General features: G+C 41.6%; 1 protein-coding gene across 2 annotated transcripts in view; it reads right to left on the minus strand.

Annotated features, from left to right (window-relative positions):
• Window positions 1–22515, minus strand: part of ELMO1 (engulfment and cell motility 1) — a gene marked incomplete at its 5' end in the record, with an annotated part of 264986 nt that overhangs the window by 87855 nt on the left and 154616 nt on the right. For both annotated transcript variants that reach the window (XM_084280366.1, XM_084280367.1), the window contains one exon: window positions 16581–16717. In XM_084280366.1, coding sequence (XP_084136492.1) covers window positions 16581–16717 — 137 coding nt within the window. The remainder of the gene's footprint in view (window positions 1–16580; window positions 16718–22515) is intronic.

Genomic DNA, 22515 nt, shown 5'->3' on the forward strand with positions numbered 1-22515 from the left:
AGAGGTTAGTAGTGTGAGACCTGAAGCAGGAACTTTGGGGTTTATGCAGCAGGCCCTTCAGTATGGTACAACAGATGATATCAGCAAACATACCTGGATTTCTAAAAACCCTGTATATACTTGCCTTGGCATTCTGGAAAAAGAAATGAGATTTTTATTCAGCAGAGTTTTCTATGTGTGGGATTTAGTTTCAAAACTCTTGCTCTGTTCTATTTAGGTGTAGCAATCAGATGCACAGCAACATTTAAAGGAACTGTATTAGTGTGATTATGCACCTTTAAGACCAGAATGACAATACTGGCTGATGATGTTTAGAAAGGCTGTACTGAAAACAGCTCAATTACAGAGTTATCTTTGCCTTGGTTCACCTTCCCAGCTGCTGTTGAAGGACCTCCAGACCATTATTTTAATAGCTGTTGATGGGGGCCTATCCACCATTTATCACATTTATTTCACAGTACTTTCGCATCACAGGGTCACAGGAAAGAGTGTCAGCATGCTCTGGAGCTGCAGAAAGGGACTGCCAAAACTACAGCCAGTGAGAAGAACATAAAACATGAGAGTAGTCTCCAGGTTCAGCAAGAGGAAAACAAACTTTTTTTGAGAAGAACAAGCTCTGTCTGCCTCCACCCCACGTGGGCATGAAAGTCACATTAATGCTCATGTAACAGGACTGTTTACCACATAGTTAATTTTTTTCAAGTGCACTCTAACAGGAGCAATATCCTGAGTGGACAGTGCCTCCAGCTCTAGCTAGAAAGAGCAATACCCTCCATCCCCTCACACAAAATGAGCTACTGACACTCTCATTCCATGTCACTCCCTGGCAGCCTGTGTCTGTTCCCAGGGGCTTCAGAGCCTCCCAAGGTTAAGCTGGGCTTTGCAAACATCCCCTCCTGAAAGACATTAACAGCCACTTTTTTCAATCCATGTACATGGAAATGTGTAGCCAAATATACATACCCCAAACACGTGTCGCATGCACAACAGACGCATGCCCACACACACCCATTCACAGCCAAATGAAGTATAAATAACCTCGCCACATAAATAGGCTTGCTTAAATGAAGTCTCTTGCTTAAATAAGGCTGACATAAATACTCCTTCTTTTATGCTGCCTGTTGCAACTCATGTTTAAGTCTGGAAAGTGGCAACCATGTTGGAATAACTGGAGAAACCCCAGCAAAGCACTCCACTCCGAAAGTCAACTGATATGGAGGACAGGGGAGCTCGGCAAACTGATGTAACAGATCATTGGTGAAGATAGGAGAATTATGATAGATCATTGGTGGATAGGAGAAAAGGCAGGCAGCTTTTTCTGTGTGTGTCTCTGTGATACCAAGACAGATAAATATTAGTAAGACAGGCAATAAGATATTGCAAACAGTCCAAGGAGATCCTTGAGCACCAAGGCAGCAGTACACACAAAACTGAACTTAGAAAAATAAACCTTACATTCTCAGTTACAGAAAAGAGTAAAAAGTACTGAAAGAAGAAAAGTAACTTAGCAACTTTCCCCTCCTTCTCTGCATCTTTGGAAGGACACCAGATCACTGTCCATACTCCTCTGTGCTCATGTCTATATTCATCAATATGGTTTTATGGACATTTTCTGTCTTAGCGCTTTCAAAACATCTCAAGAAACTGTTAAAGACTGTTTTCTCTGAAGATGGGTAGGAAGGACCGGCTGTCAGAAAGGACTCTCTGAATCTCCCTCCAGCAACCCTACTTCACATGCAGCCCACACACCAGGCCCAGCTCTACCAGTGTTCTGGCTCACTCCAGGGCTGCTGCATCTGCTCAGACTTCCTGCCCGCTAATGAGTCTCTTTCTAATCGATCTTCAGAGTACATATTTCTTCAGCCTCAATCATCCCTGAGCTAAAGATGCTGTCAATACTGCAGCATGGCCGTGCTTGCCATCAGGGAGGCAAATCCCACCTTGCACTTGCTCTCTTCACTGAACGCTCTCCTCTTTGCACATGGTAGGTGGAATGTTTGCTTCTTCTTCCAAGGGAAGAGATAAATTTATAAAGGTCAAGCAATGCAGTGCAGAGGCAGTTGCAACAGTAGGTACAAACTCCAAGTTTTCTTCTCCCTTCATTCCCCAGGCTCTGAAGCACAAACATATCTAGAGTGCTAAGCCAGTAGTATTTCTACCTGTTACATTACCGGTTGATTCAGGGTTGAGCCATTTTCATTCCATTAATTCTTTCCTTTAAAAACATTTCAGTATTCATTTAAAAGAAAAAAAAAGATAGAGGTTTAGAAAGATTTCAGCCTTTTTTAATCATGCAGGGATATATTTTCAAAGCAGTATGCCAGGAGTATTCCACGTGACTCCCATTCATGTTAAAATTAGAGTCACCAGAATAAACCCCATATGCTGCTTTGAAAAGGTACTGCAACTTGTCCAAGGAAAATTTCCGCAGCTTAATGGTGCTTGCACAATTTTTCCGCCTGCTTTTCTTCCTTTGATTTCTGAATATATTTTTAACAGCTTTTTTTTTTTTTTTTTTTTTTTTTTTGAATAACACTTTGTACCATTTGGAAAAATAGAAGTCATTTGCTGGTTATCTTGGTTCATCTGCAGCACTTTTATTTTAAAATTAACAGTTTAATCAGAATAGCTTTGCTTCATAGCATGCCAAGCTTCCCATATCACTCTTTGTTGATATGGTCACCATAGACAACCTTCCTGTCAGAGCCTCAGCCCATGGTGAGGTCTGGCTGCCTTCCACTCCTGAGCTGCTGCCCTACCTAGTGGTGCTCAAGATCTCTCTGTTAGTCTAAAACTAATTTTCACATCTGGACAATGGAGAACTTTTTTCTGGAAAGGCGGGGGCACGGTCTCTCCTCAGCAAAACCAGCACCACTGTTTGTACCGACGCCAGGCAATGTGTCTGTAGAGGTTTCTATGTTCAAGGTCTCGGTCTCATGTCTGCATCTGCCCAACACAGAGCACCTGTAACATCTGTGGTAGCTGCAGAAGCCCACTGACCCAAATCCAGCTGCAGCGTTGGGTTTGCTGCAAGTGCCGCCTGCCCTAGTTTGCCTCAGTAATCCCAGCCAGCATTGTATATGCTCTGCTCACGTACACATGCTCACTGATAAATGCTGGTTGATTATTAAATTTGTCATTTATGACTACAGTCTTCCTGGTCACTTGCAGAGAGAGAGAGAGAGAAAATCTCAGTTTCCGACAGCTCCAGCTCCCTTGCCATTGCTCTCCAATTTTTACAGTTTACTAGTGTTGTGCATGAGACACTGTGCACAGGAGGACAGTGGTAATGCCATCTCTTCATTTTTCCCTCATCCTTCTCATTACTGTCTCAAATTGCAGTGCGTTTTCATTTCAGCCATTTACATGAAAAACGCAGCAAACGCTATATCTAACCACTTCATTAGTTTAATCTTTACAGGATGTAAACAAAGGGAAAATATTTTGCTTAAATGTGGAAGGTACTTCCACCATGTGGAATAAAACCCTAAGCATCTCCTTGCTAACAGAATTGTGTATCAGGGCAGGAGAAAAGAAACCCAAAGATAGGGCTGTCCTCTCATTAAAGCACTGACAAGTGAAGTGTGGGCTAAGTTCACGTCACTACCACTGACTTCCAGGCAATGTGCTGCAAAACTCCATTTATATATTCTTGTTTTCCAACTAAAAAATAGTTAACATCACCTTTCCTTTCTCCTTTGTTACCCTTTGTACATTCTGTCATCTTAAAATGGTCAGAAACCCATGCTTCAAAGAAAAACCTGAAACTTCCCAGAGAGGTGGAGTGACAGCTTGCACATGGAGCTAGATGCTGTAAGCAATGGAGCTTTAGCTAAAACAGAGGTCTGTGCACAAGACAACACATAAAATCACCAAAAAAGCCCCAACCAACACCCCTCTCCCCCAATCCACAAAAATACCCAAACCAGCAAACACCCAAAACCACAATCTACTAGTAGCCAAGCATTGCACTACAGTTCTTACACATATAGCCTGAGCTTGAGAGCTCAGATACTCCAAGGAGTTAGTGGTTAGACAAGTTACCACATCAACCAAGCTGCAGTAGTAGCCAGTGGAAAATGTTTAGTACAACATACTTACATAAATGTTAACAAGAACATTTTCGGGAAATGCTTCTGACCTCACATCTCTGAAGGAACTTGAATGCCTCTGAGTCATTTGTGACAGCTCAGCTGTCAGACCTAAAACTGCTTTAAAGGGGTCACTGCAGTTAATGGGGAAAGCCTGACTTCTTAAAGTGGGTACTGCCTCCATCACAGGGATCTTTTGCACTTAAATCTTGAACATTAGAAAAAATTTATGATATTGGTTGATGCTGCATCTGTGTGTGTTCTAATGATGATTAATGGTATGAATTAGTATTTCTATGTTTCTTACTGGATAAGGAAGTAGATTTTACACATAAAATTACAGAATAATTCAGGTTAGAAAGCTATAGGCATCATAGTCATAACACAGCTGATCACGAGCTTAAGTCTGGTTGCTCAGAGCCTTGCCTGGGCAAGCTTTGTGTTTCTCCAAGGATAAAGATTCCATAATCTCTCTGTGAGACCTGTTCCAGTGCTGCACCAGGGAATATTTTATTCTTGTGCCCTACCAGTTTTCTTCACCAGAACTTGTCTTTTCTTCTTTCACCACATACTTCTGAGACGAGTATGCATCTTCTTGTTCTGATAGTGAAAGAAGATACAACTGGATCCCACCTCCTCCCCCCAGCCTTTTCCAGGACAAACAAATCTAGTTCCTTCACATTCCCCTCAAATGCCACATGCTCCATCCCTGTTAATCATCTTGGTGCTCCTTTGCCAGGCTGGCTCCATTTCATCAACCTCTCCCCATTACTGGGGAACAAAATTGGACACAGACCTCTGTGGGGCTGCTGCCCCACAAGAGCCAAGTTGGGGTGAATAATCCCTTCCTTTGGCCTGCTAGATTTGCTTTAGCCAACAGAACCCAGCATGCAGTTAGTCCACATCACACATGGGTGCACTGCAGATTCATCAACACAGCGACCATCCTACAAGCAAACACCTCCAATTATATTTGTAAAACATGAAATTAGTTTTTCTGAGTCCTCAGCCTGCATCGGCAAATCACCCATCCTCAGCTTGCTGTGGTGCAGAAATTAATATCAAAGCCCTGGCCATCATAAAAATCAATACTAGATATTGAAGTGTTACTCCAGTACTAAAATCAAGAAGCGTAGAGAAGGAAATTAGAATCATCAAATTCTTTCAAATGATAATAACTAAAGCAAATTGAGCAGCTATGAAACATCCTGTTCTCTGGAGCTTAAAAGCAACAAGGCAATAAACGCCCCCCCCAACCCATGTAAAGCTAAATAAGTTTTATGGAGAGATTTTCTTTTTTTTTGCTCACCACTTTAAAGATTTTGCTTTAGCTGGTACCCTAAAGATTTTACACAGAAAAGGGCCATTTAGGCTGTGTACATAACTGAAACCATTTGCAAGCTGCACACATTCAGAACCTTCTACCTGAGGTTTATCTCCCAGATTGGTGGATATAGCTCTTGTCTCTAAGTATATTAAACTTTGCAGCCCATTGTATGTGGAATTAGGCTACATAAAAGGATATGCAGTTCTCTGCCATCATTATTAAAATGTTGTATTTACATTGTTAGTCACGAGGGAAGACTATTTTTTGTCCATACAGCTACACTTTTAGGAATAAGAAACATGTCTGGGCGTGTAATTTTGACTTTACAATTTCAGCAGTGCCCTTCAGATTTCTATCTCTGCTGAAAAAACACAACTGTCTGTAACTCCCATCCTGGCTAATCAGACTTCCAATATTCTACTGCTTCAAGGAGTCTTTTTGGATCTCTTGACAGGAGATGTGGCTGTGCAATGTAGTCATCAGGTACCCCATCTACAGGAAGTGAGAAAAGTCATTAACACCCTCCTTAAGACAGGTATGAGCCATGCCGTTGCTCCAAGGAAAGGGGACAGGCAGAAGGAAAGACTGGTGGAATAAAACCCATCGGAGATCATAGTACTGAATGAGGGAAGAGGCTAAGGGAAGAGGCTAAGGGAGTCTTCACTTAGAACACAGGGAGAAATCCAGTATGATTGCTACATCTAGTCACTGCTTTATACATGGGCTTTTAAAAAAATCACATACAGGCCTTAAAATGCAGAATAAGAATCAGTCATATGACAATCAGATCGATTCAAATTTAAAAAGAAAAAAAATCATCAGGATGAAAACAGCACTTTAACAACTTTTAAATCCCCAGCTCACATAGAAGAGAGTTCTTGGAAGGAATCTGAAAATCATGACAGCTATGAGATTACATACTTCATCTCACACATCTGATTTTACAAAAATAAGGGTGCTCTGTTTTCCTACTTGGTGACTTTTGAGATGTTATTTTCACTATGAAGGGCTGATCAATTGCTTCTGAAGAGGTTGACAGTGTAATGAAGGTGAAGTGAGATCTGTAGTTTCCTCTGGACTCTTGGTTAAGTACAACAAAAAGTTCTAGGCAACCTTTACTATTCAAGCAAAATGGATGTAACTGCAGTATCTAAGTTCTTGCTGCTGAGGTTCTCATAGCAGCAACACAACAAAGATCAGCTGGTTCTCCTGAGACAGAAAACTGATGCTTGATATCTGAAGATACATCTCCTGAGAGGTAAAAAACTAACATGAAATTCAAAGCATGGGTGCAAGCTTTTTCCCAAATGCTTCTACACTTCTAGATGCAGACTTGATATTCTTGACACAAGCATGGTTCTTGAGCATTTCAGTTTCATGGTTGTGAATATCTTCAACTGATATGTCAAGATCATCAATCAGCTGCACTAATGTCTTCTTCATGGATTCTGACACAGAATTTGATATTTGTTTCTTCTCCTGTCTCTGGCACTTGTGTTAATATGGTATCAAACATGGTATTAAATCTCTCTCCATTCCTGCACTCAACTTGTAAGGTGACAGATATTTCCCAGTTTTTGCATGCACTGCTAGGGACCTTGCATCTCTACTTGCCACGACCAACATACAAAGGTAACTTGAGGGACTGGGAGGGAGCTTGTCAAGAAATTATCTTTCACTCATTGATAAATCCATTAGCATTTTTTGTATGAATATATGAATCAAGAGCATAGATTTTTTGAAAGGGTAAAAGGGCTGTACCACTTTCAGAGGTACACATGACACTTCACATCCTCCAGGAAGCTTTACTGTTCTCAATGGAAAAGTGGCAGAACCCAAGTTCACACATCTCAGCTTTGCTACCATTTCCAAGTGACAACTGTCCCTGCTGTGGTCTCAAGCCCAAACATTCTGTGAGGCAAAACCTAACACTTCCTTCAAAAAGTGCACGCTAAATCCCTCACCTCCTATCTTCACTTCCTGAGGACAGTTCATGTTAGCACACCAAGGCCCAGCTTAACCTGGGATTGTTTAAGAAAGCTCTGCGCAGCCGGGAGAACTGACCCTGCTACAGCTGGCCTAGTGTTGGTGCCCAGGGTAACCCAGGGAAGGCCTGCAGAGGCAGGTATCCCTGTAGGCCGTGGTTGCATGGCGCAGACATGTCTTGAAATAGCTGGTGAGCACAAAGGAGAGGAGAACCTGTCTGCACCGTCTCTTCCTCTCATTCCAGCTCCCAGCAGCCCTCTCCTCCCTCACGCCCCTACCACAGCCAGTCTCGATTTACACTGGTACATCGGATCACTTTGTCAGATGCTGGCCAGTTACCTCATGTGCTAAAAATAGAGACAGCGGCAGCAGCAGCAGCCACGACTGACTGGCAAACGCCTTTTTAATGGTGACTGACGTATTCAATCAAGACAATACGTGAGATGTAAATTGCAAACAATGAAGGACAGTTGTATAAGGACAGATGAGACGAAAACAACAAAGCGCCCCAGCTTTGCTTACGAGACACGTATGAAAGATTGCCGCTGCTCTTTTCAACCACCGTGCTATTTAGATTACAATTACTTAAAGTGAACCAACAACAATATGAGCTCTTGTGCTACTATAAGAGAGGCTATAAAAATCTCATTGTCAGCTGCATCATTCATCACGATAACCTCATTTCAACTGAAACAAAATCTCTGAGACATTACCCCCCCCCCCCCCCCCCCGCTTCCCTTTTTTATTTGCCTATAATAAGGTCTATAGTCTGGGGAGCTCTCAGGCTGAATTCCATGCATTGTGATTCACAAAATGAAAATCTGGTATTATATGCCCACTGACATTCACATCGGCAGCAATTCAGGCAGCAAAAAGCCATATGCCACGCACCTCTGATTTAACTGTACTACAAAAACATATCCTCGAAAGAAGGAATAAAAATATAGAGACAAGAGCAGTTCCCGGGATCCGATTATTATCCACACTTTAAGATAGGAATGACAGGGGCAATATCACAAAATTTGCTGTTTTGGTGACAGTTCCAGTTAGGTTATATCATTTCCCTTAGCGACTAACACGCTCTACATGTTAGTGAAGAATTTTTGCCCGGTGCAAAAGGTTTCTACAGAGCACAAGAAAACCCGCGGTTAGTACAGATAACCCACACCCAATGTTTCTCCCCTGGTTATCAGGCTTTCCACTCAATCATCTTTTTGAAGGCTGAGATGTTTATTGGTTTGATCGGCACCCACAGAGATGAAAATACCAAGTACCAACAGTTTTAAAAATTGCCATCTCCAGGGTGTTAAGCAGACCCGTATGCATTCTACAGTAACACATGGACTTCATTACAAAGCTGGGGGATAAAATCCACTCTGGCAATGACAGTTAGGTTTTCCCAAATAAGAGACTTTACTGCTGAAGCCAACAGCGAGGTTCATCACTGAGAAAAGGATAAGACAAACAAGTTTCTGATCAAGGAATAGATTATACTGAAATAGTATTTTCCTTTTTTCTATTTTTAAATAACAGATGTTTTGTTGAGCTACCCCTTCCTTTCCTGGCTTTCTGCTTGAAGAATCCATCTCTTTCTTAGCGCACCCACCCTGGCATATAAATGGGCAGCATTTCGGCATTAAAATGCTTTTCCTTTCAAGCCTATATCTTTCATAAAATCATTGCATATGTGATCGCTGGAGCAGCATAATTCAGCTAAGATAATAACTAGATGTGACCCTGCTACTAAAGACTTCTGAAGCCTTCTGGCAAAGGCAGAAAATAGTAAAGATACTAGTTTTAGTGAAAAAAAAAACCAAACCAAAAAACCCCAAACAAACCTTTGAACTAGAAATATGATTCATAAGCTACAAAGTGCAGAGAAAGGGCAAGTGTTGCTCCTTACTGCCTCATTATCCAGTCTAAGTACTCATATTCCACCAAATAATTTTTTTTTTTAATGTATTTGCATTCTGGACAATGAATGCTGGTTAAGACTGGAAAATTTTCAAAAGGAAACAACCAACTAGATTTAAAAACATACTATTTTTGTTCAGTTCCTTTGAGCTTGACAGTCCCAGCGTTTGGGTTTGAGGTTTAAATTCAGATTGGATTTTTACAGACAGATGCCTCGGTAAGTGGAAGACCACATCTTTAGCGTCTTAAACACCCCTTCTCAGGTTCCTGCAGTCAGAAGCAGCAGACGGGTCATAAACTGGCTTTGACAAACGCAGTGGGACATGTTTGGAGATCTGACAGGTGTAGATAAATGCAGAGAGACGGAGAAGACTAAATGAGCATCCAGTGAAGGAATAAACTTGCTGTATCCTGGCCACAAAAAGCATAGAGGGAATACTGACATAATGGTGGGGAAAGGTCTTAAACAGGCTCTCCCCCTACATCACACTAAGTTGCGCTGCTTAAACCAGACCCTTCTGAAGGAAGCAGTTGCTAATGAACAGACCTGACAACCTTCCTGTAACCCAAATAGAGCTCTTGTAGGAGATTCCTATTGTATTTAGAGGGTGAGTTTTTTCCTTCAATTAAGAAGTCACATTGTCTATATAATGCAGCAGATTTGCAAAATGTTTATCGCTACAGGTATTTTTACAAATTCGTGCATTGCACAATTAATGAGACAATAGATTTATTGCTATTATCTCTTTCCAATAAAAGTTAATAAAGTGCTAATGGCCTCAGGTGTGAAAATGTGGAATTTAATTTGTGCTAATCTGCCCAAGCCTGGGGAATACTGAATTCACTCTATATGAGAATAACTTATTTGTGGTATCCCTGACTGATATAAACAAAGCATTGCCAAGGGAAGGTGCACTAAAGCTAACAGAGGTGTGCAATCATTCCACTAGCCTGGTGGTTCCCACAGGTAAAATGCACAAACAGAGCAGCTTTCCAAAGCTTCTCTCCAAAGAAGTTAAATTCATCTGCTTCAGACTGGTGAAAAAAACATCCATAAGAAAACAAATGCTTTGGAGAACTTCTGCAAAGAACTAGTTATCATCCCTCTCCCTCCTTATCATTGAAAGGAAAAGCAGGTGACAGGCAGATTTACAGACTGACGGAAGGATTTTACTTTCAAGTCTGTTGAAATTATTTTTTTCTTCTTGTTGGAGGCAAGGGTACTTACATGCTCCTGGAGCTACCACTTGCCATCTTCCTCCAAGCATCCCTGTGAGGGGGTGGGAAGGAGAGCACAGACACAGAGGAAAGAAGCAACTTTGGGGCTGTGGCTGCTACTGTAGCCTGGAACTGTGATGGGGTGGAGGAGGAGGCTGGAGCTAACGGCCAGACGCCCTGTTTCCGCTTTTGGCCCTGCCTCTGCTGCACCATACTTGAGCTTTGAGCACCTTTTCAGTTTCCTGTGAAACGCAGTTTATCAAGACTGGGCCAAATCTGCGAAGAGCAGAAAAGTGCAGAACGTTGTGAGTGCCACTAGAGGGGATCACTTGAGCATGCTTGGAGACCTGCTCCTCTTCCAGGTGTGCTTCGAAGTCCTGCCACTTCCAGGCATGGAGCTGACATGGCAAGGATTAGCACAACCACAGGGCTGCAGCTGGGAGAGGCATTTTGCACAGGATGTGCTCTAAGATTTGGAGTCTCCCCACTTCACAGATGACCCTGCAAAGCTGGTGACGGCCTCTCCGCCACATTACTGCTCCGACCCTTTCCAAATGACCCTCTGTACATTTGCTTGCTTATGGGTAACTCACATTATCTGATGGTGGTGTTGGCCTGCAACATGTTTCCACACAAAACACCACTGACAAGAGTATGCACCTTAAAAGCCTGCCCTTGAACATTTAGTCACATTTTGAACCTAGCCTCACACAACTGTTCATCCTACAGCTGCCAAAAGCGTGACAACACTGGAGAAGCTGAGAAACCTGTGTCATGGCATTTCCAAACCGTCAGCGAACAAGGAAAGAGTATTTTTCATTTTTATGTTATGCTCGGTTACCTTTTCTGTTATCTTGTCACAGAGCAAGGAAAAATGTTCGCAGGGTCTGAGCATGAGCAATAAACATCTTTTGTGGTTATCAAATGCCTCAGTGTTTGCTTTGATATTTAATTACAGGGCTCACGTAGGGCATTTATTGTTTGCATCTGCTGCCACAGTGAACAATGTCTGCTCTACTGATACCACAGAAGACACTGTGTACACTTGTCAGCAACACGTATTAGCACCTTGCTGAGCAGCCCCCGCTCCTGCACAGGCACCCAGTGCTGCGGCGTGGTGTGGCGTCACAAGCACAGTGGCTCGGGGTACCTGGGTGAAATGAATGACAGCTTTGCCAGAACCCTGAAACCAGAGGGGTTTTTTTGGGGGGGTGTGTTTCTGAGAACATCCTTCTCATCACAAAATAAATTTTCATAGCACATTTAAAAGCTGGTGGTTGATACTATGATGATCTCAAACACGTGGCCAGTGGGTAAAATAAATTACCTACAGTTCTCAGTAACAGGAAAAATCCATCAGTAGCTAACCCCATCCCACTTTCCCATTCCTCAAACCTGTAGTTTCAGTGAATAGAGTGGATTTTGATTTTAAGTGCTATACACCACAGTTTTTCAGTTTTGGCACCTTCTACTTTAGCTCTGTTGAAATGATAATCAGGGTCTTGTTATGGCTAGTCCTTTTTGGCCATCTGAAAACATAAAAGCAGCTATCATTGTGCTCATTCTCCATAAAGCAGCTTCAAAACCTTGGTAGGTAAATCAAATAAACTAATCTTTTTCCTTCCACCCTGGTACTGGAAGCAGCAATTTTTATTCTTCATTTTTTTAAAGATTGCACTACACCAGGCACAGAATTAGCAAATTGTTCATGTTGTACTGGAGGTCTAACATGATGAGCTATGGCTGGTCCTGCAATTAAAATAATCCATTTGCTCACCCTTCTTCCTATCAGCATGTGAACTTCAGAACTACAAAAAGTATCAGACTGAAATCTCTGGAGAACCGAGGTAGGAGAATAATCTTGTCCCCTACATAATGTTCTGGCTGTGGTCTCCTTGTCTCCTTAAAAACAAGAAGTGTATTTTAAAAGATCACTAATAGAACAGCAATCTCAATGTAAATCCTCATTAGAGCAAGACAGGTGAATTTATTCAAGTGGGGGTAAACAAAAAATTTTCCATTAGGAGTATAATTTCATTCGGCCCCATGGAAGTGGGGCAATTACCTTGAATTTCACCTACCATCACATTAAAAAAAATAAACAAAAAAGCCCAAAACAATTTAAATACATCTTCATGTCTGTGGCAGCAGGGTCCGATTACCCTGCACAGAGCGTAGGTGGTCCCTACATGAGGAAAAATTGACTGATGGGCTCCTATTTACATAGTGATGCAGGTTTCTAGATGCTGGAGTGTGAGATAATGCAGTCCAGCTTCCTTACAGTCAGCACTGACTCCAAAAAACAATACACAACACTGTCTTTCTTCTGCAGTAAAACACACAGAATTATGTAAAACTTGGAGATGAGATTATATTTTTGAAGTCATAAACCATGCTGTCTGTTCACAAATGACTGTGGAGGACTCAGCTTGTAAGTGTCCTTTGATCATCTGTAGGCTCAAGGAAAAACAAAAAGGTTTCAAATGGAATTGTTGCCACTTGCACGTCTGTCTATCCAACTGCATCTTAATTTCTCTAGAATACTCACCAGGCATGAATTATGTATGTCTTAAAATGTTATAAAGGCATAATATAAGCTTAGCTGCCTGGCTGAATTACTCTATTCAGACATCCACCAGTATACTGTGAGACTGTAAAAAAGGTTTTAGGTCTGACAGTATCATACTATTACCACAGAGATCCAAGAAGTTTTTCTCATGCGAGAGTTGACAAAAGGGGTGTGTTTTAATGAATGAGAATCAGAGAGACAATGCATGTGATCATAAATGTTTCACTAAAACACCACAAAATTCTTCCAGCTATGAGCAAAGTGCTGCTTTAATTATTTTTCTAAGCTTTAAAAATGAATAAACCTGGATGAAGTCTCCACAACACAGATTGAGGAACCACGATGGTGCAGTATGCCATTTTGTCATCCAAAGAAACACTTAATCTGATGCTTAAAAAACCCTTGAGAACCAGCACTGAAACCTGAGGGGAAGTATTTAATCATCTCGGTTCTTTCAGCACCTATCATTCTCCAATGCAAGAGAGGAGGAAAGAAATCTCTGTATGAGCACAGAGATCTCCTACAGCTCCTCAATGTATAAGCTATTGTGATTAATCAAAAGTTTAAAATTAAAAAAGCTCCTTTTCTTCAATTATGATTAAAGATCAAAGCAAGCTTTTTAAGATTAATTAGCTCTTCAGCAGAAATTCCAGGTCTCAAGACTTACTATCCAATATACTGAGAGCATCCAATTTTGTCATTGAGTTTTTTGGGGAAGAAAACGAATGATCCCGTGAGTCAGGTGGGTAGTAGACTGTATCAAAGCAGTGTTTCATACATTACCATGACAATCAAGTTATTGAAACTGAAAAACAGTAGCACAAAGAGAGGATAAAAGAGAACTCTTCCACAGCAAACTGAGCTACTGCATCTTTCGAGGCCTACTCGCTCCCCGTTCACTCCTGAAAGTGGAGGCTGAGCGCTCCCTGGGTTCATACGGCCCTTGTCTCACAAGTTTGCAAAAGTAACTGCACAGAAGCAGGTACACACAGGAAAGATGCAGCAAGAATACTAACGTGCCATGATTACCAAAGCCTCTTGTCAGGCAAGGAATAAAAATGGTGGTGCTTAGTTAGGTAAAGCCATCAGTACTGGCAGCGTTGTCCCAAAAGTGGGATTGTTTCCCTGATGTTTTCCTTTACCAGTCTTTCAGCATTTTTTCAAGGATACTTCTTAATGCAAAGCATGCCTTTCATCAGTCCTTGGGCTCTTCTTCAAAGATACAGTTGTTACCAAAGCAAGGCAGCACATTTACTCCTAAATTAAACAGTGCCCAAGCACCAACCCAAACACATTCCCGTCCCTGTAAAGTGCAAAGTTCTACACTATGGATATCAGCAGCTGTCACCCACCAACCAGATGGGTAAACCTTGGGCACCACTATACAACGTATCAGCCCCCACAAAGCACTTCACAAGCCCACACAACAACACTGCTTGCTTCACTCACAGATCCCTTTAGACATTTATCAGCTGAGTAATGCACATCACTACCACATGTCATTTGAAGCGGGTAAGAGCCCAAAAATCTCCTTATGACTAAAAGAAAGAATTCAGATAAGCAGAACATAATTACGGACGTGTTAGAAATGACAGTCTCAAGAGTTAAGCATTCCCTCCCATTTACAAAACCAGTGACAGAATCAAGAGTAACTTTAGCAGGCAGAGATCCTGGGTTCATCTCTTGTGAACCATAATGCGACCACCACACACATCTTGGTAGCACGATGGCAAATGTTTCAGATTTGCCCCATGGCATTAAGGATCACCTATGCCTTCAATGACACAAGCAGTAGAACTTACCACCAGCCTCGCTGAACCTGGAAGAGCTGCTGGGTGAAGTCACAGGATTTACAGTAACAGAAAACACGAAGATCAAACTAGTCAGATCAGAGAAGAAACTCCCTGATCTTTCATGAAGCTCCACAGCAATGCCTAACACTGAAAGTAAATTTCTTTGTTTTCCTTGTAGGGTGATCTGGGCTGTTGCTAAAAACAAGACCATTCTTTTCCTGAATTCCTGGGGATTACAAATTCAAGTTGTGGGAAATGATGTTTGATTCTACTGAGACAACTCTAAGTAATTTGGGCCTTGAGCAGCCTGTTCTAGTGAAAGGTCTCCCTGCCCATGGCAGGAGCATTGGAACTTGATGGTCTTTAAGGTCCCTTCCAACCCTAACCATTCTATGATCCTATGAATACCAGTTGTTAATACATTTGCGTAAAACAACCACATATTGTGAAGTAGTCTTAAAAATAATGTTGCTTTTTTTAATACCTTCAGTTTAGGTTCCTGTACTGTTCTGTGAATTGTCTTGCTATTGCTCCATCTTCACTCCTGGACCATTACGTAAGAGAAGTGTGTCAGAAACCACGCAATAAGCAGCCTCTAGGTCATGTAGCCACAACAGCACACATTTTGGACTTCCCTTCTCTCTTCTGCTTGGGCTCTGGTACTGCTACCAACTATCTTACCTAGAAGATCTCAACAAAGGTTATTCAACACTGTATCCTAAGGATTCACCTTCACTCTGCAGTAGAAAACAGACACTTGGACCACTTCAATAATAGACAGTCCCAGTTAGAAGATAGGGACGATTGCTCTTATTAGCTCTCAGGTAACATTTGAGTCTGGTGACTTTGGAGCACTACTTGTATGGCACGTGCTGAAACAGTACAACTTTTCCTTCTTGACCAACAGCTCTAAAACCAACATCTAGTCTCAGGGAGAGGCTCGAGGTCCAGTCAAAGGATACCAACAAAGATAAGGATGCCAGCTGGCCACAAAAGCATGAGTTTGTCATTCTTAAAAAAAGCTGAAGATACTTTGCAGCCTCCTGGTAAGAGACAGTTAAAATAGGATGTCTACAGACCATTCAGATAGACAGCTCTGCTCTCCATAGCTTTGCTGATAGTCAGGAGATTGGCTGAACCTTTCAGAACTCTGTCTTAAAACAAAAAGGGTGCAATAGTGAGGATTCTTTTTTTTTTATTGGTTGGGGGGTTTTTTTGCAGGATTTTTCTTTCTATGTTAGCAGGTTAAACAGCACAACAGCTTGTCAGGATTGTGTCCACTCCTGAATATTTTATCACTTTAGTGCTCATATGAAATAAAAGGGATGCACAGAATTATCACTGCAGTACTCTCTTTGCATTATTTACAACCTTAGAGGCAGCAGCACTTCAGTATAATATTGCTAACATAAAAAGGCAGAATTTCCCCTCAAGCTAGGTTTTTAGTTTCACAGTCTGCAGTGCAACATGATGGAAAAAGGTCTGTGAACCTCCCTACACATCCCATACCCTACCCCCACTTTCTAAATGCTGGCCCTCTGATGTGCAAACAATCTGAACGGATGAAAACTCCACAGCATTCAGCAGAAGCAGGATCAGTAAACCCCTGTGCCTCTAGGGAAGAATGCATGGCCTTGTTTCACCATCCTGCCCAGTTATTCCCACCCCACCCTTTTTCTTGCCTTGTTAAAGTCCTCTGAAGTTGCCCTCATTTCCTTCCATGTCTTGTTCAAGAGCTGAATGCAGATACAGAAGAACTCCTCAAACGATCTGTCATGGGTGAAGAACATGGGATGGAAATCGTTGCAGGTCTCACTGGCTAAAAACAGAAAAACAAGGAGGGTGGAATAAAATGTGTGCAGGCAGAAGGTCCAAAAAAGCAAACATAAAATCCAACCAGACACAAAATTTAGAATACATTGTAATTCAAAGGAATCCTAGTTCTAGCAGCAAAAGAGGTCAAAAAATATCTGAAGAAGCCAGGCTTAGTCTACAGTCTTAAAGACAATGAAACCAAATAGAGACTGTCTGCAGGAGACCAGCAGCAAGACCAAGATGAAGCAACAACGTGATTGCCTGAATATTCTCTCAATGAATGTTTTGTTTGTGCCAAGCTTTGTTGTTCAGGCCAGGACAAAGAGACGTGGGGAAGAAGCACAAGCCTCCTCATCAAAACAACAGCCTTCTCCATTGCTAACAGCATGTACCATGTTGCCCGCTGAGAACCAAACACCAAACCCCATCAATTACCAAATAGTATTAGATCAATGTACACATTGAAATGTGAAGCTCTGCTGACACAGCAGATGATCTACCATATTGTACATGGATATACCACAGAGGTAACCAGAGAAATCTAAAGAGACATACAGACGAGAATGTAACTGATTAAATTTGTTCTTTGAGAGTAACTGCATCTTCTGTCCTCTGTCCCTTATCTGAGACAGAGGAAAAAAACCCCAAAACTTTCTTTTTTTTAAATCAAATACTGGCTTTAAGGGAGAAATGACAACAAAAGAGACTACTACAATGATGATCCCAAGAAGGAGAAATAAAGTTTGGCAAGGCTGCTGTGAATCTTCTTCAGTGAAGAATGAGTTTCCAATAAACAAAGGCTGAAGCAAAGCTGACCTCCAGGCATATACGAGCCACCTGGGAAGAGAAGGGGCTTTAGCCAAGGACTCAAAATGATCCTTAATCCCTGCTGACTCACTGTGCCACCTCAGTAGGTTGGATATTTACGTTCTTAAAAAACTAATGAAAAAAGTCAAGTTGACTAAGCCTTTCTTCATATACCCAGTCCCCAAATCAGCTTCCACCTCTACATGAGTGCTCCTTTGGACTTTTCCAGCAGTCACTCACATGCCTATACAGCTGCATCTTCCCTTACTTCACAATGAGACAGCCACAAGCTACCTCTGCAAGAACAGAAGAATTATTGAGCATTGGGATAAATCACCCTTTTCCTGAGGCTGGATCACTGTCTGACATCTGCTTTCTCTCCATGGAACTGGAGAAACTAGAATTAAGACTCTCCACAGGAGAAAGTGAATGAGTAAGACAGGCTGACTCCCTGCATCAGCTGCAAACTGATGGTTTGCAAACTGACGTCCTGGTACCTCCTCAGTTCCCTCTGCCACACCAGCAGGTTTCCCATAGTAACATGGGTTGTACTTAGAATCACCTGAACCCTCAAAGAAAAAGAGTTTCTGATCTTTCCCAACATGCAGAATTCCAATTATAAAAGAAAACTCTGAAGCTTAATTGTAAATTTGAAGCTTAATTTTAACATCAGATTTACTAAGATCTAATCAATTCCTCAGCTACGTAGCGAGGATGGGAGTTAATTTTGGAGCGCAGGTTTCATTCTAATCAAATAAAATCCATTTACTTCAAAGGATGTGCAGTCAAGGGGGAATTAGTCGAAGCAGAGACCTATATTTATGAGGCACGACTCAATTCCTTTAAAAGAATAAAATGCCTCAGGCATGATTTTCAGAGCACCTTCAGCTCTCGAGCACTGCACTGGAGCTGCGAGTGCTCAGCGCTCCCAATAATCAGGCCTTCGGTCTGTTATAATGTCAGACACACGACAGAACAGATTCTCAGAGGGTACTTGTCTTTAAGTCATGAAATACTATAATGATGAGAAGAAATAAAATAACACCAAGCAGGAGAATGCAGCCAGTGCCTTTGGTGTATAAATCACAGCACGAAACAAGGCAATAACCCTCGACACGCACTGGCCTTTCTGATCCTCCTCAGAGCCCGAGCTTATCACTGCTTCTGCTCATAAAAATCAATAAATCAGAATTAATGGAAAGGCTAGGGATTCTCAGAAACTTGATCATCATTTCTAACTCGTCCTCCTTATGATAATCAGCCCCAAACTGTATCTACTATGTTGACTGCTCTGCATACAGAATCCAAAGTGCCACCTCTCCCCCCTCCCTTTTTGTAGGGAACATATTCTGGTTTATGACTCTTCAGTCTGAAAGTGAAAGAGTAAAAAAAATCATTGTTATTGATATAAATGGAGAAAGCTAGGCCTGTTAGAAACCAGGATCAATGGCTTAAAGCACAAAACAAATCCTAAGAAAAATTCAGAACCTAATGATAAACAGTTTTCTCAAAATTCCTACCAGCATCCAGAGAGTAGAGAGAAAAAAAATAATCCATACTCTCCTTCAAAGGTAGCTTTTTGTATGTCTTGAAATTTCTATCCAAAATAATACAATTCAATGGGAAAATCACAAATGAAGCACACCAGCAGCATTTACATTATGGCCTATCTACAGGCTGCAGCTCAGTTCATGCCTATGTTTTGCTTAGTGTTTAGGTACCTAACAAACGATGAGCTTTGTCCCACTATTTTCTTTCTCCTTTTGATGGGTAAGATGAGGATGAAGGAAAAGCCAATACTGTGTCACCAGCGGTTTCCAGACTAGAATAACTCCATGTGACAACCCACACTCTTACCCCACCCTCTCCAGCACAAAGTCAACATTTCCAGCATTGGAGTACGTGCCTATCTTTGCAGAGTGGGCAAATTTAGAGGTTGCTCAGTTTTACTAATTAAAACCTTCCTGGATTTATTTTATCAATAACTTGCAATTTGACTAGTTGTAAATTGAAACAGAGATTCAGCATCAGAATACTTTGGAGACTTCCTACACAAGAGCTGCACACAAAATTCCTGCCCTTAAGCCCAGCACTCTCTAACCTCCATTTTCACGAGCAGCTACTAACCACATTTATAACCCCACAAAAGCACACACACAGCTGCAACGCAGGGACACAAATCATCATGATTATTTAATAACATCATCAAGTTTTAATTACGCCTCTGTGAGATCACCTTCGAAAGGCAAGTCACAGATGTCTGGCCTACATAAATCAGGCGAAGATCTTGTTGATTTTCCTTTCTTGGCACAATTCGCGGGGCTGTAGATCAATGTGCCACCTCGCAGGATTTGGGTAGTCCTTCAAGCTTCTGACTGATCTATAGCTGTGACTTTGAGGAAGACACTCAGTTCATTTCTCATCATAAGTTGCACTGGCTAAAAAAGAGCTAATTTCTACCTGGGTGTTTACATGGTTCCTTCAGTGAGTATCTTTAGTGTCCACCTAATGCAATTTTGTCTGTCCATTCATTTCCCAAATTACAAAAAAGACATTCAAGCACCCCAGACTGTTCAAGTGGTAAACAGGTTTGATGTGTTATGTTGTTCCTCTGTGGATTAATAGATAAGAACAGGAAAAAGAAAACACATTGAGAAAGAAGAAATGACTTACACTTAATTTTTTACCCCACCTATAAATGCCTTTTTCCAGGAGAAGCATCAGGGCCAAATTTCTTCTAGTTGTGTTGAGAGCAGTTAGGTATTTATATATTTGCATAAGCCTTGGAAGGGCACAGATTACATGATGATGTTTGACTTGAAGTATAGGAGAAATTCAAATTTCAAAGTTGCTGTGGTGAACTGAATACAGAAAATAGCCACTTCTGCATGTAAGACAGACTCCAGGAAAAGACATGTGAACCAGACCAGGTGCCAGGCTGCAGTGTCACCACACTGTCCAAACCAGTATGAACAAAAAGGTCGCCAGTTCAACAGAAGCTGGTTGGTAGCAGGGAGTGCTGATTACATCTTTCCCCTACCTTAAAAAGAAGAATATGCGTAGATATCTGTAACTAGTTTCAATTTGGAAAGGGGAAAAAAAAGAATATGATTTTTTTTATCCTAGAATTTATTTTTTCTGATACCTAGAAATACCAGAGAGATAACCCCTCCCTCCCCCCAAAACTATAACAGCAGACAGAGACACAATAGTACATCTCCCTAGGCAAGGTACTGCCCTTGATCTTATGAAATGTCTGCTTCATACCTGACTCTGCGAAACTACTATGTTGATGCTCATCCCCTCCCAACATCTATAAAACAGTCATCCCGTCCTCCATTGTGAAGTTCCTGAATTCATGAAATGAAAAAGGTTGTACTGGTGTGAAAGCAAAATAGTAAATAGCCATATTTATCATGAAAAGGAGCATTTGAAAATAGGAACTGCCCAGCCCATTATTTTCAAAATCTGTTCATGATGCTATAGGGGGACAAGCTGAGGTGATTTAAACAGACATTTTTTCTGAAAATTTAAGGCTTGGACCCATCACTCTGGGAATGCATATCAGAGACAATTTACTAATCACAAGTGAGGCACCTCATTCATGGATGTCAACCCTGTACCACTGACCTAGAAAATACAACCAGATTTAAGTAGGTAATAAATAAATGTGGTAATGTTGCTGCTCATTCTCAAGTATTTCACGAGCAGGCAGTCAGCTCAAATCAATCAAATTATTCAGCCAGCCATATAAATATGGCCACCTGGCATTAATACTGTCACACCTTAAAGGCACAGACAGACACCTGTGGTGAGGAGCAAGACTGTGCTGGGGGTGATATTAACAGATCCTGTGCACCATGAAGCTCATCATGGAAAACATCCTGAAATAGCATCGGCACAATTTTAAGCAATGCAGAGCCCTGGGAATTTGGTTTGCAAAGTCCCAGGGAGAGAGGGGTTTGGTAACATCTCCCTGTCTGAAAGGATCCACACAATGCAATCTTCAGAGAGACCTGCCTTTTCTATTACTGAGCTGCTGCTTAATTCTGGGTGAGTCATCTATCCCCTCTCTTGTTTTCCCTGGTGTCACAGAATGGAGATGATAATATTTGATCAGAGAGGAGGCAGGTGGAAAGATACGTTCCAACTTCTGAAGTGCAGCGAGATCCACCAATGAAGGGTGCAATACGGACCTTGGAAATACCATCTCCGCTTGGCACAGCCTCCTTTGGGATTGTTATTTGCCAATAACAGAAGACAACCAAAGAGCAACTAATTCTCACTAACTATCAGGAGAAGCAGCACTGTAATTTCTGCTCCTCCCCGAAGATGCAATACAGTAAAAATAACTACTGCCATGACCATTTTTATATACGCAATCAAAAACTCTCTCTGTAGCACACAGGGTACGTAAGAAAAAGCTCACCTAATACTGCAGAAATACAGCAATTGCCAAGTTATCTACACCACTGATCCCTGTAGTCTGCTGGCAATAATTTGAGAGAAAACCTTTGGCTACCTTTGTAGCACATGATAGGGAAACAATGTAATTTAAGGCAAGGAAGGTCACTAGCAATGGCAGCGCAGTAATGAAGTAGTAATATTGCTGCCAATTGTGTAATTCTCTTTCCTAGGAAGCAGTGCTGTTTAGAAGGCTCAACTGGCATTAGAACAAAAGCCACTCTTCCTTTTTATTTGAGTAAGATGCAAGCAGCTGAGCTTCCAAGACAACAAAATAATGCAAAATGCTAAGTGGAATTTGTTAAGTTCCAAATCTTGGTGATTTGCTTAAGGGTTTTGTTTCATCTGCTTTGAAACAAAAAGGAGATTAGGAAACATGCTGCACAAGATGTGCCACTGGTATCCCCAGGGGTGTGGGCACACATGTGTATGTGTGTGTCTCAGAAAATATCATCCCAGACAATGACATCAGGAGTGAATCCAAATCCAAACTTTCAGCACCGAAGTAGCACAATTGCTCAGGACAGCAAT

This window comes from Gallinula chloropus (assembly GCF_964237585.1).
Source record: "Gallinula chloropus genome assembly, chromosome: 2".
NCBI lineage: Eukaryota > Metazoa > Chordata > Aves > Gruiformes > Rallidae > Gallinula > Gallinula chloropus.